An 18,990-nucleotide genomic window follows, 5' to 3' on the forward strand; every position below is an offset into this window, starting at 1 on the left:
ATGTTTTAATTGTTATGATCTGAGAGTTACTTATAAAAACATTTATTCCTGTTTTGAGGATTTTTGGTAATGAAGACGACATTTTCATATTTTCCAGGAATGTTCGAAAACAAGTTGGAAGCTAAATGTTATTTTAAAAAATAAAATCAAAACATATTTTGAATAATCAACTGTATACAAAGGTGGCGAAAGATAATCGATGACCATGGGTGTAATATATGAATGATTTGTTTGAAATTAAATAGATTTTTTTACGGTCTAAGTCGTATGTTGCATCTTTCTGAATTTGTATGATTACTACGTTCTTCGGTATTAGTCGATTTTAACAATTTTCTCCTTATAGACGCAACAGATAGAAGTAAGATTACGAACACTCCCTTTAATCAAGTAACTTAGGGACTGAAAGAGTTCTTTTAAGTGACCCTCCGTGCAAAGATTGACAATGCCCGATTCACAACGGTACCCTTAAAAGCTTTGTCTGATCAATGATGAATTTAATAATTTTTCGACAAGAAAAAATTACACTATCTTCCACAATATTGATCAGATACAGGCTTTAAGAGATCAGTTGTTGCATTATCATCTTTTGCGTTGAAAATCACAAATGAAATAACGATTACTTCAAAAAATCATTAGGTGACAAATTTGTATTTTCATAGTAAATGCATTTTACAACCATCATGGCAACTGTCGGTGATAATTTAGGGGTTTAAGACATAACTGTCGGTGATAATATATAGTAATAAAAAACAATTGTTGGTGATAAAAAAGGGTATTGAAACACAACTATCGTTGACAAAAAAGGCTAATCTTGATAGTCTTCTGATAAGGCCACTAACCCTGACAATTCAGGTGATATGAAATCTATTTCAATTTGATTTTAAGGTAAAAATTTTCATCAGTTTATCCATTTTGTTTAAACTTGTAAAATAATTAAAATATTCAGAATAAAAATTTAGTTAACAAAATTGTACTCGAATATATAATGTTGGAAATAGGTGATTTCTAAATGATACAACCAACAACTGACAGATATATTTTTATAATATCACAGGGACGTTTTTAAAATTAGATGTTATTTCCGAGCGGTTTTTTTGTGTCGAAAGTTTGCTCATAAAGTACAGTACACTATATAGCACAAGTACAATTAGTATTCTTAAATTATACAGCAAGTAGTTTATGATTTGTACACGGTACGTAAATAACTGAGAATAAAGTTTTTTTTCTTCTCAGATATGTCAGATTTTATACATTAAGTAAATATGTGCAGAAAAACAAAACAAAAAAAACTACGACAATAATGCCGTATCCATCATATTTTCTAAATCAGTATTTTCAGATCTTGGTTCTCGACTCTTCTTCTGATGTTTACGTCTTTTTCGAATTCTTTTATGTTTTCCCTTAGTCTCTTCTTCCTTCTCCTCCTTCCCATCCTCGTTAAATTCTTCATTATCACTTTCATCCTCATTCTCTTTATTGCATTGATCAACTGAAGGAACTATGGTTTGGTTTGAACTATCTAGGGTTATCTTCTCATTGTCTGAAGGTTTAATAAGAATTGGCATGTTTGATTTCAATATTTCTGCCACGGAGGGAGAAGGTCTAAACGCAGAAAGATTTAAAGGTCTGAGATTAAGTTCTATCCCTGTACTCCGGGCAGGACCCTGAGAAGAGCTGAACCCGGGTTCAGAACCAGATTTCATCAACGATTTCTCCGGGTGCACAACTGGAACTGAGGAGGATTTTTTCATCCCTGACTCGCAGGAAGTGTCTGAAGTGTCCAAATGTTGAATGGAGGTCAACTCCGATTGACTGGAGGGACTAGGTGAGTCATCTGGCTCCGATGGATCATTTTTCACGGCAGCAGCAAAATTTAGCTTTCGCGGGGTTTCCTGAAAAATTTAGAATAATTTAAAAATTTCTTTTTCTAAATTCAATTAATCAATTAAGTCTATTGACGATAAAAATTGAAATCATGAAATATCTACGTTATTGATTTTTTGAAGTTTTCTAAATTATTGATTAAAATTTTAGTTAAACAATTTAAAACAAAGTTTTGTTTGCGTTACCTTGACTTTTTCAAAAACCGGTTTTCTGACTTTCATTTCCTAACAAATTGCCATCATTCATCTTTAAGGATTTAGTTTAGAATTATGATAATTGATATCCTAAATGTTAGGTACAGTTTTTAAAGTTAATTAGAATCAAGGAATCTATGAATCGAATTTTACCAAATCAAATTAACTACGGGGAAAATTATTAAAATTCATTTAATTAAAAATATAAATTGAAATTTTAACTACACTGAAATTGTGGATTCTTGGCTTGCAAATGTTGAAAATTAATAATGATAATTCCCTGATCTTTAATAGTTTGTACTCGAGATAAATCTGCCAGTCTCCTTAATCCTTCCTCAGGTTCCTGTAACAATCAATACAAAATATAAATTCCGCCATTTTGTAGAAAAATCTCACGACATCATTTGATCATTTAAAAAATCTACGTCACAAGTGGCATTATTTGAAAATCTACGCGGCAATATTAAAAAAACACGCGGCATCAGCAAAATAATGTTTCTAAAGTCTTTCAGCATGTAATACAAATATATGTAATTTTCCTGACTACAAAATATTTCTAAAAAGAATATTATTTGTTTTCCATTAAAGACTAAAGACATAATTATGGTTTAACAAAGGACAATTAAAAACTTAATCCTTAATATAAATCAGGGAATAAAGTGAGACAGGAATGAGAAGAGGGAAGGGGGGGGGGAAGGAGAACGTTAAAAAGCTGAAGAATATTAAAATCTGAAGAGGGAAGAGAACAAATAATTCATCTATTATTAAAACCTCGGTAGACTAGAGGGAAGGAAAGAGAAGGAATATAATAATAACTCCGTAAGTAGGGGATGGGAAAGGAAAGGGAGTGAAAATGACAAAATATAGATGAAAGGCAGATCATTTGAAAAAAAATAGGAAAAAGGGGAGGTGTAGAAAAATAAAACGTTTAGGTATGGATGGGAAGGAAGGGGAGGTAGGGTGTGGGAAAGAAGGGGAGGTAGGGTGTGGGAAAGAAGGGGATGTAGGGTGTGAGAAAGAAGGGGAGGTAGGGTGTAGGAAAGAATGGGAGGTATTGTGTAGGAAAGAAGGGGAGGTAGGGTGTAGGAAGGAAGGGGAGGTAGGGTGTGGGAAAGAAGGGTAGGTAGGGTGTAGGAAAGAGGTAGGGTGTGAGAAAGAAGGGGAGGTAGGGTGTATGAAGAAAAGGGAGGTAGGGTGTGGGATGGAAGGGGCGGGAGGTTATTGAAAAACTTGAAGGGAGGGGAAAGATTATGGTTCGTTGTACCAAACGTGACGTTAAACTAATATTTTGAAAAAACTACGTCAGAAATAATATAAAATGAATAAAACTTGGCTAAAGAAGAGAATGATAAATGGTGTTCATTAAATTAATTACTGTTCTCCTCGTCTTTTATATTCTATATAGTTCACCATTAGCCGCCAATGGTCTAGATAAATTTTAAGTTTAGATTTTAAAAACGTACCTAAAGTATACCCAACTTGTCAAAAGTAATTGAAAATTCCATGAATATTTCTATTTTCAAATTTCTTCCCTTTAATAGTCTTTTTTTATATTTAAAAAAGTGTTTGACTTATGGCGAAAAAAAACTACATCTTGAAAGTGTTTCCGCTCAATAGCTAGTGTTCTGCTATTTTTTTCTTCGAACTTTTACGATTTCTATGTTTTCGAATTCAGGTTTTTAATCAATGTATTCGAGTATTTTTAAAATAAAATATTTAAAAATACTTTTGAACTGGATTTAAGTATTTTTGTCAAAAAAGTTGTTCATACTATTTCCATTTAATAAGGATAAATGAATTTAAAATACCTCATCATTACACTGTTCTGGGTAGTTTTGGCAGGGTTGCAGCTGGGAACTAAAAAGTAAAAATGATAAAATTCAAACAATTTTTTTTTCAATAATCAAAATCATATCAAATCAGACTTTCAAGGGAGTCCTGTTACCATACTATAAGTCTTGAAATGAATATACTAAATCAAATCTGAAGTTTGGGTTTACAGTTTCTAATACTTAAATCTGCTGGAAAAGAAGGTCTTTATCAATTTTCTTGTGTTTCTATTACGTCGGTCGACTGACATTGCACCAGTCCAAACAAAACTTTATCAAGAACAAGAAAATTTGAAAATATTCAACCAATCAACGGAATTGATCGGTTTTTATAAACAAAAAATTTAAGCCTTTTGATAAATATCAACTGATTAATAATCCAGAGATGAAAACTTTAGAATGGTGGAAATCGAGATCAATGCTTTATCATCTCTTTTTCCTAATCTCAAGACTCTCTAGATTAATTTCTAGAAATTAAGAGTTGCGCTTTTTAACTTTTGAAAAACTGGTTTTTAATTTTCCCGCGTTGTGTTGTCACATCAATTGGACTAATGATCGATTGAACAAACACAAGTTTTGGATTAATGTTTATTAAGACTATACATTCAAAAGGACTATATTCCTCAAATGTGATAAAATATGTTTTTTAATAGGCTAACAAAATTGTATTTAAATTTGTTTAAATGCTCTAAATGCCGGCTTGTGAACAGCTGTTTAAGTTTCATCGAAAATTAGTCCAATCGATATAGCATCGTATCTGTATTTGTAACCAATCGTATCTTTATTCCATGTAGTAGGAAATGTGATATTCAACAAGAGCGGATTAAAAAGAAAATTTTAAGTTTCCACAGTGGATATTCTGATTAAGCGATCAGGATTAAAGGGACTGTAAAGGAAAAATGAAAAAGGGTATAAGCTGAAACCTAAGTTACTTTGGAGTTGATCGAAATCCTTGTTCTATCTGATGTTCCTGTCTCGTGAAATTGATAAAAACTGTGTCAAATTTATACAAAAATTGGTATTTACCAAATTTTGTATAAAAAAGTAGGTTTAAAAAGATCAAATTCAGCAAATATGCAACCAATCTGAAAACGATGATATCCCGGAGGAGCCTGAGGAACTTAGGTTTGCTCCTATTATTATTTTAATTTAATAATTTTTCATTTTTTGTAAATTAAATTGATAATTATTATACATAATTATAAGCAGTAAACTGGTCACGTGATACAGACGGAGACATGTCACAATAATACTTCACTGCCATTGGTGGGAGTTCTGGTCACGTGATACGGATGTATAAATAATTAAACGTATATTTATGTATAATAATCATTAATTAAATTTATCAAAATTGAAAAATTTATAAATTCAAATAATAGGAGCAAACCTAAGTTCCTTAGGCTCGTGTGGGATATGATCGTTTTCAGATTGGTTGCGTATTTGCTGAATTTGATCTGTTTAAACCTACTTTTTTATACAAAATTTGGTAAATACCGATTTTTGTATAAATTTGACACAGTTTTAAATAAAATTCTTGAGATATGAACATCAGATAGAACTCTCATGGGTCTCGATCAACTCCTAAGATACTTAGGTTTCAGTCTATACCCCTTTTCATTATTCCTTTACCAGTCCCTTTAAGGGTATCCAATTCTAAAGTTTTCAGCTTAGTATACCTAGATATATCTGAATGAAGATCCTCCCAGCTAGAAAGTATTGAGCTAGGAGCTGCTGAGCTGGGAGCTGAACCCTCCTCAAATATGTCTCTCTGAGACCTGGCTGCCACCTGTCCTGATATCCCAGGGGGAGGACTGTAGCTCACCTAAATATAAACCTCATTAGGAATAATTTTTAATTAACACAATTATCAGAAAAAAATGTTTATAATTAGACATTTACATGAATAAATACAGTATTTATAAGATGTGTTGTTAATCGTTTTGGATCCTTTTCTGAAAACATTTAATATAACTTATATTTTTTTAAAAAAGTGAATATTTGGTAATTATCTTTTTTTCCATCTCGTAATCTGAGTTTCCCTTATGTCCATTTGACAACCCCAATTTTTATTTTCAAATAATCTTTTTTGTTTGTTTATTTTCTTGTGGTTTTTAATAATTTTTTTTTTCCGATTTGATGGTTATTATATCGTTAGAACTGACGAGGGTCAACCCAGACCGAAATATATCTTCAATAAATGTGGAACTAACATCTACTTTTTTACTCCATCACCATCACCGAATTTTAATTTTTTTATACTCTGCCAAATTTAGAGTCTGGAAAAAAATTTAGGCAAACAACGATCCAAGTAACATTAAAACAACATCAAGGAGTAATCCACACCAAGTACAATACAATTTACTCCTTATTCACTCCGATTTTCCAGTGATCCCACTGTGATTTGCATGCCCAATTCACTTTAAGATTTGCATGCCCAATTCACTTTAAGATTTGCATGCCCAATTCACTTTAAGATTTGCAGGCCCAATTCACTTTAATATTTGCATGCCCAATTCACTTTAAAATTTGCATGCCCAATTCACTTTAAGATTTGCATGCCCAATTCACTTTAATATTTGCATGCACAATTCACTTTAATATTTGCATACACAATTCACTTTAATATTTGCATGCCCAATTCACTTTAAGATTTGCATGCACAACTCACTTTAAGATTTGCATACCCAATTCACTTTAAGATTTGCATTTCCAATTCACTTTAAGATTTGCATGCCCAATTCACTTTAAGATTTGCATGCCCAATTCACTTTAATTGCATGCACAATTCACTTTAAGATTTGCATGCCCAATTCACTTTAAGATTTGCATGCCCAATTCACTTTAAGGCACCCTTTTCAGGAAAGATTTTGTTTTATTATCTAAATCAAACATGCCCTTCAATAAATGGAGATGTACTTACAATTACGTTTACAGTCCCTTAAACCAAATAAGGAATATTGATGCAATTAATAAGAAATTCTTAGAACATCTTAAATGGAGTGTTCTCAAAAAATGAAAGGGGGCGAAAAATTAAGCACTTTTGATCGCTTCTAGTCTGTTGCGTCTATAAGGAGAAAATTGTTAAACACGACTTATAACGAAGGCCTTAAAGCGTCCATACAAATTCAGAAAGTTGCAACATCTAACTCGGATCGTAAAAAAATAAATTTAATTCCAAACAAATCATTCATGTTTTACAACCAATAATCATCGATAATTTTTCGGAACATTCGTATATAGTTGATATTTCATATTTTTTTATATGATCCGATAGTTACTTTTGAAAACATTTATTCCTGTTTCGAGGATTTGTGATAATGATTTCTATTTAAATGCTCCTGTCCCGCTAGGGCTTGTGGGTCAGTTACAGGGTGTCCCATATCAAATCGGACTAATTAACGGGCTCGTTTTTTGGACGACGATATTAATTTATCCATCGTCATTATAGATAATGTACTGCGTTTCTACCCCGTTTGCTCTCAGTCTTCCTAGGGTTTTCAGCGACATTTTCCTATTTTCCAAGAATGTTCGAAATCCAGAGCCAGTGAAATATTATTTAAAAACAAAATATTATGAAATATTAACTGTATACAAATGCATTTTGTAATATCTAAATGATTTGTTTGGAATTAAATTGATTCCGCGTTGAATGTTGCAACTTTCTGAACTTGTATGGACGCTACGCTCTTTAGTATGAGTCGTTTTCAACAATTTTCTCCCGATAGATTTTCTGATTTTTAAGTGAAAGTAACAAACTTGTTCAGTTGCATTCTTAAAGTTAAAAAATATCTTAAGAAAAATTAAACTAAAAACAACTAAAGTAACGCAGACCATTGGAATTCTTCGACTTTTTGAATATAAATCTGGAATATCATTAGTACCTTTACACACCATTATATAAATATATATGGATGGTAATTGAATCTGAGAATATATGCAGATCAGACAAACCCTACAGTTTTTACATAATCTGTATACTTAATGAGCCAAGATTGCCTATGCTTGGATCAATTAAGCAATTGATCGGGATTCAAAGAGAGATTAATATATAGAGCTCAGATTTGTTTATCATGACAACAAAACCATGATTTTTGTCAGACAAGGTCTTGTCTATAAAATGTTTTCATCTGTTATGAATCCGACATGCCACTCTTTTTCTTTTTTCATAAAGGGTCACTCAAAATTACATTTAACGATCCTTAAAAAAATTTTCAGTAAATTTTTACTGAAAATTTTTACTGAAAATATTTACTGAAAATATATACTGAAAATATTTACTGAAAATATTTACTGAAAATATTTACTGAAAATATTTACTGAAAATATTTACTGAAAATATTTACTGAAAATATTTACTGAAAATATTTACTGAAAATATTTACTGAAAATATTCACTGAAAATATTCACTGAAAATATTAAATGAAAATATTTACTGAAAATATTTACTGAAAATATGTACTGAAAATATTCACTGAAAATATTTACTGAAAATATTTACTGAAAATATATAATAAAAATATTCACTGAAAATATTTACTAACAATATTTACTGAAAATATTTACTGAAAATATTTACTGAAAATATGTACTGAAAATATTCACTGAAAATATTTACTGAAAATATTTACTGAAAATATTCACTGAAAATATTCACTGAAAATATTTACTAAAAATATTTACTGAAAATATTTACTGAAAATATTTACTGAAAGTATTTACTGAAAATATTTACTGAAAATATTTACTGAAAATATTTACTGAAAATATTTACTGAAAATATTTACTGAAAATATTTACTGAAAATATAAACTATTTCTAATTATCCCCCAAAGCTTTTAATACCTTTGAAAATATATTTTAATTTCAATTTTATAACACTTTGTGTAGGAGTTAAAATTTCAATATTTGGTATTTGTCAAGTTTCGAGGAATCAAGAACATTCTAGGAGGGTTATATAACAAAGCTTTACAAGGGGTATAATATTGAAGTACTCATCAAGTTATTCTAAAAGACTGTTTCCAAATAGATTAAATTTGGATTAACATATAATTTAATGTTAGAAGAAAATCTTAACATTTAGTTCATTATATCTAACTTGACGAATTTAGTTCGAATTTACTAACAGAATGTTGTGAGATTGCTTTTTTATTCTGTTCATTATTTAGAATTTTTTTGTTGTAATTTTCAAATGCTTTCGGTTGTTCGAAAAAACGCGAAAAAAATTAAGTTGACTTTTCAACTTGGAACACAAGTCTTTGCCAAAAACTCTGATTTTTTAATCCCTGTATATTTGCAATCCTATGTTTTAGACCTTAGATTTTTTAATATAATTATGAATTCTGTAAGATTAAATAATCTAAGTCTGATATATCAATATCAGTTTGCAAAGATATAGGGATTATAAATTTTGAGCTAGTGACACAGACTGAATTCCTTAAATTATAAAAAGTTGTATTGGTCTGTTAATGGAATCCTGCTTGTAACATGAAACTATATTTTATATTGTTTGTTTATGCTCTACATCATATTGTTCTAGGGTATATTTCTTGTATCTGCTCTAGTAAGATGAATGCTTGTCAGGTTAAGAGATAGGAAACCTAGGATTAAAGAAACATGAGGGTACCCTACTGTATCATAATCAGTATTGGAAAAAACATACAGGGTGTCCAAAAAAACATGGGAATTATAAAATAAGTTTACGAAATTTTCTAAACGAAATGCGAAAAAATGCGAAAAGATTTTTCCTTTTCGCTACAAACCCTACTTTCAAGGCCTGCTTCGCGGCCATCTTCTATTTCAAGTGTGAACATTTTCTCTTTGTATAATTGTAAAACCAAAACCAAAATTAGTTTGCGGATTTTTAAAATTTAATGAAACTATAATTTTGTTGGATTCTAATTTTTAAAATTTTTATCATCCATAAACCTCTCCTGGGGTCATGTGAGGTCCTACACAAAGAAATGACCGAATTTATTAGTAGAAAAAAATGGTGAAGAATGATTTGTGAATAACCCTGTAACCCTGTATCTAGCAGATGGCAGGATATTATAGTTTGGCAAGTGGGAGGAAATATCAGGAAATATTACCTATTGAATTAAGTCAGAACTCTTAACAGTCCTACTCAAGAGAACACATAAAACTCAGGAATAGTTTCAATTCGTTTTCAACAAAGAAACAATTTTAACATTTTCAAAATCATATTGTAAACGCAAGAAAACGGCCATCTTAAAATTTTTGCATTTAGAAAATAATCAAACTATTAGTTTTGAATGGTGTTCGATGTTTTTATAACACTACCCCTTTTTAAATACACTTATTGTCATTAAATATCTATTGAAAACCAAAATCTTTAAACCGTCCCAAAACTAGGGTTTATATTTTTTTCCGGATTAATGTGGGTTTGCCAAAACCTTTTACGGAACCTTCCCCCTGAAGCTGTTAAAAATGATGAACCATTTATAACTTTCGTAAATTAGCGGCGGAACCTTCCCTGAAGCTGTTAAAAATGATGAACCATTCATAACTTTCGTAAATTAGCGGCGGAACCTTCCCTGAAGCTGTTAAAAATGATGAACCATTCATAACTTTCGTAAATTGGCGGAGGAACCTTTCTTAACGGATTTCTGAAGCAAGTATACAACTAGACATCTCTAGCAAATAGATTATCAAATACAATAGGTGGCAACAGAGAAATGGACCAATTATACATGACGTCACAAGTGTCAAATATAACAAATAAAAAACGAAATTTTCTCATATTAGTTGATATGTTTCCCAAGATTAAATAAAAAAGTGTAAAAGTAGGAAATAAAGAACACATAAAATTTCACTTAGTTTTTTGTAAGATAAGCACTTTATTCAAAAATTATCACAATTATTAATAATTTTGTCTGACTCAAAAACTAAGTTGACACTTGTGACGTAAGAAGACGACTGTCCTGAGAGTGTACAAATTCTACGTTGCCATCTATTGTACTAGAATCTATTTGATCTCTAGCATCTATAGATTTATTAATAATTCTGAAAAAGAAAGGGTTTGATGTTAAAAAAGATTTTAATGGTTTCTCATTTTAAACTACTTGAAGACCGGACCAATAAGTCCTTTACGGATCTTTATTGATCTGGAAGAAATTAGAAAGCCTTCCCTCAAATACAGTGAGAACCAGAAAGTTCTAGAATAAGAAGACGACGGTAAGGCTAAAGTTATGGAGACACCGCAATTGTGCATTGTAAACAGACCCATTTCATCGAATAAGTTATTTAAAAAGTCACAGGTAAAACTATTAGCTTTGTAACAACATAAAATACTATTAATTATTGCTTAATTGTCGTCTTTCCATTCCATAATTTTCTAGTTCTCACTGTATCAACAAATATAAACCTGCACACGTTGGGTTTTTATTTAGAAAGCCGTGGAAGAATGTCGACTAGCCGATACTATTTTGTTTATAGAATTCTTCAAATTCTAACTTGAATTCTTTCCCCGGGATATCAGTTTAGTAGATTGAAGAAAAATAAAAAAGAGACTGTTTGCATATTTTCAAGTGAACCTGTGTTTCAAGAGTTACATGCCCAAATCACAACGGTACCCTTTTTAATCTCTTCAGTCTTGAAAATAATTAAATTCTGGCAGTTTCTTTCCTTTTCTCTGTTAAATAAATCCGCGTTCAAATTATCTGTTCTTAGATCGATGATTTTAGCTTGAGAACATGCAAATTTTAGATCATTTATATCTGCATATGTTGGTTTAAACAAGAAGACTGAACAGTGAAGATTACACCTTTCATCGCAAATAGAAAATTCTTCATTCTTATCAATTTAATAGCAAAATAATAATCAACACATGCAATTTAGATGCTACTTATACTATACAGTTATTTCATGCATATTTACATGTCATGCAAACTTAAACAAATGAGTTGTTTATTATCATTCACTTTTTATAATTATATCCAACTTAAAGGCGAATATCGGGTTTATTTCTACTTTTTAAAGGTTAAAAAAACATTTACCCAATTACAAATGATAAGTTAAACTAACTAACCTTGATTTCATTATAATCCAAATTCTCAGATTTAGTATCATGCAGCTGAACATTAGTATCATCCTATTTACAGTACATGTACAGTTAGAACAGTGCAATTAGTTTCCTTTACCATGTACAGTTAGAACAGTACAAATAGTTTCCTTTACCATGTACAGTTAGAACAGTACAAATAGTTTCCTCCACCATGTACAGTTAGAAAAGTGCAATTAGTTTCCTTTACCATGTACAGTTAGAACAGTACAAATAGTTTCCTTTACCATGTACAGTTAGAACAGTACAAATAGTTTCCTCCACCATGTACAGTTAGAACAGTACAATTAGCATACAATACCATGTACAGTTAGAACAGTACTACTAGTTTCCTATACCATGTACAGTTAGAACAGTACTACTAGTTTCCTATACCATGTACTGTTAGAACAGTACAATTAGTATCCTACACCATGTACAGTTAGAACAGTGCAATTAGTTTCCTTTACCATGTACAGTTAGAACTGTACAAAAAGTTTCCTCCACCATGTACAGTTATAACAATACTTTTAGTATCCTATGCCATGTACCGAAAGAGAAGTACAATTAGTATCCTATACCATGTACAGTTAGATCAGTACAATTAGGATCCTCCACCATGCACTGGTAGAACAGTGCAATTAGTATCCTACAACATGTACTTTTAGAACAGTACAATTAGTATCCTAGACCATGTACAGTTAGAACAGTACAATTAGTATTCTCCACAATGTACAGTTAGAACAGTACAATTAGTACCCTACACCATGTACAGTTAGATTAGTACAATTGGTATCCATGTACTGTACCATGTACAGTTAGAACAAATACAATTAGTTTCCTATACTATGTATGTACAGTTAGACTAGTGTTATTAGTTTCCTATACCATGTACAGTTAGAACAGTACAATTAGGTTCCTATACCATGCGGCATGTATAGTTAGAACAGTGCTATTAGTTTCCTATAACATTTACAGTTAGAACAATACTATTATTTTACTTTACCATGCACACTGTACAGTTAGAAAAGTACAATAAGTTTCCTATGCTATGTACAGATAAAACAATACAATTAGTTTCCTATACTATGTACAGTTAGAACAGTAAAATTGGTATCCTACACCATGTATAGTTAGAACAGTACAATTTCCTATAACATGTACAGTTAGAATAATGCTATTAGTTTCCTACACCATGTACAGTTAGAACAGTACTACTAGTGCTTATTGGGCACACTGTATAACATAGTATAATTAAATGTACAGATCTAGGAAATATAGTGAAATATTACACTATATTAGATTAAATTTAAAAAATTGCAAATAGTATCAGCTTACACCACACTATCTACAGTTATCATAATAATACATTATACATCGCAAATAAAGAACTCCTTTAATTTCAATTTACCCCCCAATGTGCAATTTTCATTGTGCAGCTAAGAAGCACAGTGTACATAGTACGCTGAGTAGTGTACAGTGTACAGTGTACAGATTACAGATAATTCATACTCTGCTAATATATAAAAGATGTGAAAAGGAGCCCATTCTCAAGGTCTTAAGGTAAAGAGGATCAAGCACTGCGTCTAGGACAGACATGGGAAGATGCCGATTGGGAAATAGCACATTTGGAAAGTTGCCACTTATGATGCTATTGGGAAAGTATCTAACATCTTTAAAAAGTTTTTTTTAGTTGAGACTCAACAGAGTTTACAAAAAAATTACAAAGAATTGCCTTGTTATTTAACTTTGCAGGTTTTTAAACATGCTTACAACAAAGGAAACTTGAAGAGCATAGAATTTTCTAATGAAAGCCCGAAAATACCAAGTGTTCAAAATATTTACAAAAACAATATTCAAGGATATTTCCTTACTGATACCTATCTATCACATTATTGACATTTCTTATCTGATGAGTTGCTATATATATGGCAGCTTTAATGCAAATATAACAACAGTTTTTTTTACAATTAATTTTAATTCTGAGATTTACATTGAAACCCATAAAACTGTAGAACGAAAAGATGACATCTTATAAATGGGTCTGTGAACACTGCACAATTGCCGTGTTCCATGTTCATTTGATCTTTTAAAATCATGATTTAAATAAAGCAGCCGTCGTTCTATTTAACAGTTTTATGGGTCCAATTGTAAAAGCAACCGTCGTTCTATTAAACAGTTTTATGGGTCCAATTGTAAAAACAACCGTCGTTCTATTTAACAGTTTTATGGGTCCAATTGTAAAAACAACCGTCGTTCTATTTAACAGTTTTATGGGTCCAATTGTAAAAACCACCGTCGTTCTATTTAACAGTTTTATGGGTCCAATTGTAAAAACAACCGTCGTTCTATTTAACACTTTTATGGGTCCAATTGTAAAAACAACCGTCGTTCTATTTAACAGTTTTATGGGTCCAATTGTAAAAACAACCGTCGTTCTATTTAACAGTTTTATGGGTCCAATTGTAAAAACAACCGTCGTTCTATTTAACAGTTTTATGGGTCCAATTGTAAAAACAACCGTCGTTCTATTTAACAGTTTTATGGGTCCAATTGTAAAAACAACCGTCGTTCTATTTAACAGTTTTATGGGTCCAATTGTAAAAACAACCGTCGTTCTATTTAACAGTTTTATAGGTCCAATTGTAAAAATCTTAAAGGAATTGTAAGCATAATTTTAAGTAATTCTCCATGTTTTTAAGAGAAACCACAATTGAAAATAATCATTTTTGAAATTATAAAGATGAATATCTAATTTATACTTGATCCGACCAATGATACCGGTGTGAACAGGGTGTTGACATTTGTGTATATATGGTCTCAAGATATTACACTTACAGTCCCATTCAAAGTATATGCCCCTGCTAAACATTTAAAGATGTTTGACTCGGCTTGTTACAAGTTTTACACCGTCCTACCTTAACGAAGTCATAGTGCTTATCATAGTACTTGATCAACTCAGCTTCTGTCTTGATGCTCTGCAAGGCGTTGTAGGTGTGCACCAGCAGCTTGGGGAACCTTGACAGATAAATATGGTAAACAGAGCTAGTCGTGAACATAGTTTTATTGATAAAGGGTGGAGCAGGGGTCTATATTTTCTTGAAAAATTACTGGAAGTATAGAGAGGAAATTCTAAGAAAATAATGTGAGTTATGATGAAAATGGACCCTAAACATTCACTTAAAAACATGAAAGTAATCAAAGAGGTAAATAGAAATAGAAGATTATATATATGTTCAGTGTAAATTATTAAATTATATTTTTTATAATTTGATGTTAAATCAACGTCATCTAACGTGGTAAAAATAAAATTTTTGACTGAGAAAAAATTACATCAAAACATTGTATGACGCCATCAACAATTTAGTCTTTTAAAATTTGAATTTTGATATTTTTTCCATTTCATATAGTTCACTAGAGGTTTATAGAGGCAATACTAAAAAAAGGGTTTTAATGAAGATTGATCTTGAACAAAAAAAGACAAAAAAATGTTAAAAACCATTAAAAAAACTAGTAGTGGAGCAGGGGTGTTTATTTTCTTGAACAATCATTACCCCCATCTTTGACAATTATCTTTCCCCCCAGGAGTTATGGAAATTTTTCTCTGGCTGAATTAGGAAAAAAAAAAATTTTTTTTTTTTTTTTTGGGGGGGGGGAGTAAAAAAAAGGATGAAAAAAAATTGCCCTTTGTTGTCCCAATTTTTCAATTTTCAGCAAAATTTTTTCAAAAATCATTCCCCCCGGAGGAAGAAGGGTTGAAATTTTACACCCTCTTTGCGGAGTGAAAAGTTAACAAAAATGTGCATACTGCATATGTAAAGACGATCAAACTTTATTCTAATATCATACAACAGAAGCATCGTTTCTGGATCTTTGTCATATCCTACATATCTTACAAACTTGTATCCTACAGTGAGAACCAACTCTGGAATAGGAAGACGATATATAAACAACCAGCTGGAGTGCCCGGCGTTGTCCGTGGAATTAAAAAAAATCGATTTTTGGAAATTAACTTTCTTTATTTTTTTACCCATGGGTTTCCTCAAAAACTTTCACCTGTAGGTTGAAAATCAACTAATTAGTTAAAATGTGTTTGTGAACATGGCACAAAATGTTGTGTTTCATGTTCATTGGATTATTTTAAATCATAAATTGTGTCTCAAATTTTGTTCTTATTCCAGATTTTTATAAGTAGTCTCACTGTATTTCTGATTTACTATCCTCTATCTTACAACCTGAAAGTGCATATGAGAAAATCAGGCATATCCTGTTATCTGTATTCTATATTCTATATCCTGTTTTCTGTATTCTGTATCTTATATCCTGTATTCTATATCCTGTTATCTGTATTCTATATTCTATATCCTGTATTCTATATCCTGTTTTCTGTATTCTGCATCTTATATCATATCCTGTTATCTGTATTCTATATTCTATATCCTGTTTTCTGTATTCTGTATCTTATATCCTGTATTCTATATCCTGTTATCTGTATTCTATATTCTATATCCTGTATTCTATATCCTGTTTTCTGTATTCTGCATCTTATATCCTGTATTCTATATCCTGTTTTCTGTATTCTATATTCTATATTCTATATCCTGTATTCTATATCCTGTTTTCTGTATTCTATATTTTATATCCTGTATTCTATTTCCTGTTTTCTGTATTCTGTATTCTATATCCTGTTTTCTTTATTCTATGTTCTATATCCTGTATTCTATACCCTGTTTTCTGTATTCTATATTCTATATCCTATTTTCTGTATTCTATATTCTATATCCTGTGTTCTGTATTTTATATCCTGTGTTCTGTATTCTATATCCTGTATTGTATATCCTGAGTTCTGTATGATCCTGTAGCCTGTATAATTCTATATCCGGTGTTCTGTATCCTGTATCCTGTATTCTATATCCGGTGTTCTGTATTCTGAATCCTGTATTATATATATCCTGTGTTCTGTATGATCTTGTATCCTGTATAATTCTGAATCCTGTGTCCTGTAACCTGTAACCTGTAACCTGTAACCTGTATCCTGTGTTCTGTGTTCTGTGTTCTGTATTCTGTATTCTGTATCCTGTAACCTGTAGTCTGTATCTACTATTAATCTCCAATATACTGCAGTACAGTTCACCATGTAAACAATAAACAATAAAACAATAATGCTGCAGCCTTCAGGCAGGAATATTTATATTTTTAACACAAATATTCACAAGCAAGAATAGTAATTAATATTTTTTAATATAAATACTTTTAGAATGAATGTTTTCTTTCTGAGGATTTTAAAATCCATTTTTTAGAATCGGTGATATTTGCTACCTCACTATAGGTGAGAGGTTGGGGCGATAAGTGAATTTTCAATGATCTCTATCAAACTGTCCTAGTTAATACTCTTGAGAGGTAAATCAATGATGATGAAATTTCATTTAACAATCCTAGTTTTAAATTCTTGGATGAAATTCCATTAAACAATCCTTTTCATAATTTCTTGGCAGTGAAGAGTTCATGATGAAACTTCATTTAACAATACTCGTTCAATATTCTTGAAAGTAAAGAAATGATGTTGAAACTAAATTTATGATTTAATAATCCTAATTTAATATTATTGGAGGTTAAGAATTGATGATGAAACTCTAATTAACAATTCGACTATAATATTCTTGGAGGTAAAGAATTGAAGATGAAACTCTATTTAACAATCCTAGATTAATGTTCTTGAAGGTAAAGAATTGAAGATGAAACTCCATTAACAATTCTTGATGAATATTCTTGGAGGTAAATTAAAATTAACAATCCCGGATTAATAATCTTGGAGGTTACGAACTAATGATAAAAGTCCATTTAACAATCCTAGATTAGTGTTCTTGTATAAAACATGTTAAAATTCATGACTGTTTGTATTGTATTCTATAGAGTTATAATTATTCTGTCCGAATTCTGTCTTAGCTTGTCCTAGATGTCTCAACATTAATAATATGATATTTGAAATCTGATATTGATGAAAATATGTAACGAGATATTAACCGTACAATATGTTATTTAAATATTGTTCTTAACATTTCGCGAATTGTTTTCTTAATATTCCACGAATTTCAAATTTAATTCTAGGTTTTCCTGTTTTGTTTTTTATTATATTTAGAAAGGTGATTAAATTTTCCTTTGCATTTTAAAATGTGATCTGCTATTTTTGCGCTTTTAAACTACAAAAGATGTGAAAAATCAATATTATTGAATCAAACCAAAATTGTCTCTATCTGAACGAAATTCTCCGATAATTTTGAAATCACAAAAATTGAGGACCACATTTTAGAAAAACCAGGGCTCTAGGTATTTAGTGATAATTGTATCAAGAATGATAGTTGTAAAATCAGATTGACGATTGAATGCCGAAAATTATTTCATAGATCAAAGACGATATTGAAGTATACTCTCAACAGTCCAATTTAATGGAAAACGCTGTACATCTAAAACATTTATATTGTGGACTGTACAGTGTACAGTGCTGTACGTACATACCTTTGGTCCCAGTACTGCATAAACTGATTAGGAAGCGGACCGTACACTTCCTTTACTTGTTCAGGCATCTCTCGGTAGTGGTGCTTCTTATTCCTAAAATATATAAAAATCTTGAAAATTTTTATTAACATTGATGGATTTGCGTGAATTAAAAATGACATCTATTCTAGGCAAAAATTTCATTTTACATCGGCCATAACATTTTCCTGGGGCCATATAAATTACAATGATAGAACTTTTTGAAATTAACTGGACACAAGCAAACAAAAAGATACAGCACAGGGACACATATTTTCTAAATACTTGAGGAAAACTTGCCTTTTCATGTTCAAGTTTTCATTATATCCCCGGAGCAGTATAGAAAATCATCACCACCCCTGGGTATTAAGACAAGATGGAAGAATAAAAATGAGAATATATGAAAAGGAAGCTTTTATAACAGAACATATATTAATTTATTGGAACGTTAACATTTCTTTTCATTGGAACAGTAAACCCTTGTTCACTGGA

At 30.8% G+C, this 18,990-nt stretch overlaps 1 protein-coding gene across 1 annotated transcript in view; it reads right to left on the reverse strand.

Moving 5' to 3' along the window:
- Positions 1-629: 629 nt before the first annotated feature.
- The window catches only part of LOC111701737 (serine/threonine-protein kinase/endoribonuclease ire-1), a 58,149-nt gene continuing 39,788 nt past the window's right edge, over positions 630-18,990 (reverse strand). Inside the window, exons 26-33 of the mRNA XM_023473146.1 lie at positions 18,481-18,573; positions 14,883-14,982; positions 11,953-12,015; positions 5,584-5,729; positions 3,887-3,935; positions 2,359-2,421; positions 2,070-2,108; positions 630-1,892 (exon numbers count right to left, since the gene is read on the reverse strand). Coding sequence (XP_023328914.1) covers positions 1,290-1,892; positions 2,070-2,108; positions 2,359-2,421; positions 3,887-3,935; positions 5,584-5,729; positions 11,953-12,015; positions 14,883-14,982; positions 18,481-18,573 — 1,156 coding nt within the window. The 3' untranslated portion in view covers positions 630-1,289. The remainder of the gene's footprint in view (positions 1,893-2,069; positions 2,109-2,358; positions 2,422-3,886; positions 3,936-5,583; positions 5,730-11,952; positions 12,016-14,882; positions 14,983-18,480; positions 18,574-18,990) is intronic.

This window comes from Eurytemora carolleeae, unplaced genomic scaffold, assembly GCF_000591075.1.
Source record: "Eurytemora carolleeae unplaced genomic scaffold, Eaff_2.0 scaffold416, whole genome shotgun sequence".
NCBI classification, from domain to species: Eukaryota; Metazoa; Arthropoda; class Copepoda; order Calanoida; family Temoridae; genus Eurytemora; species Eurytemora carolleeae.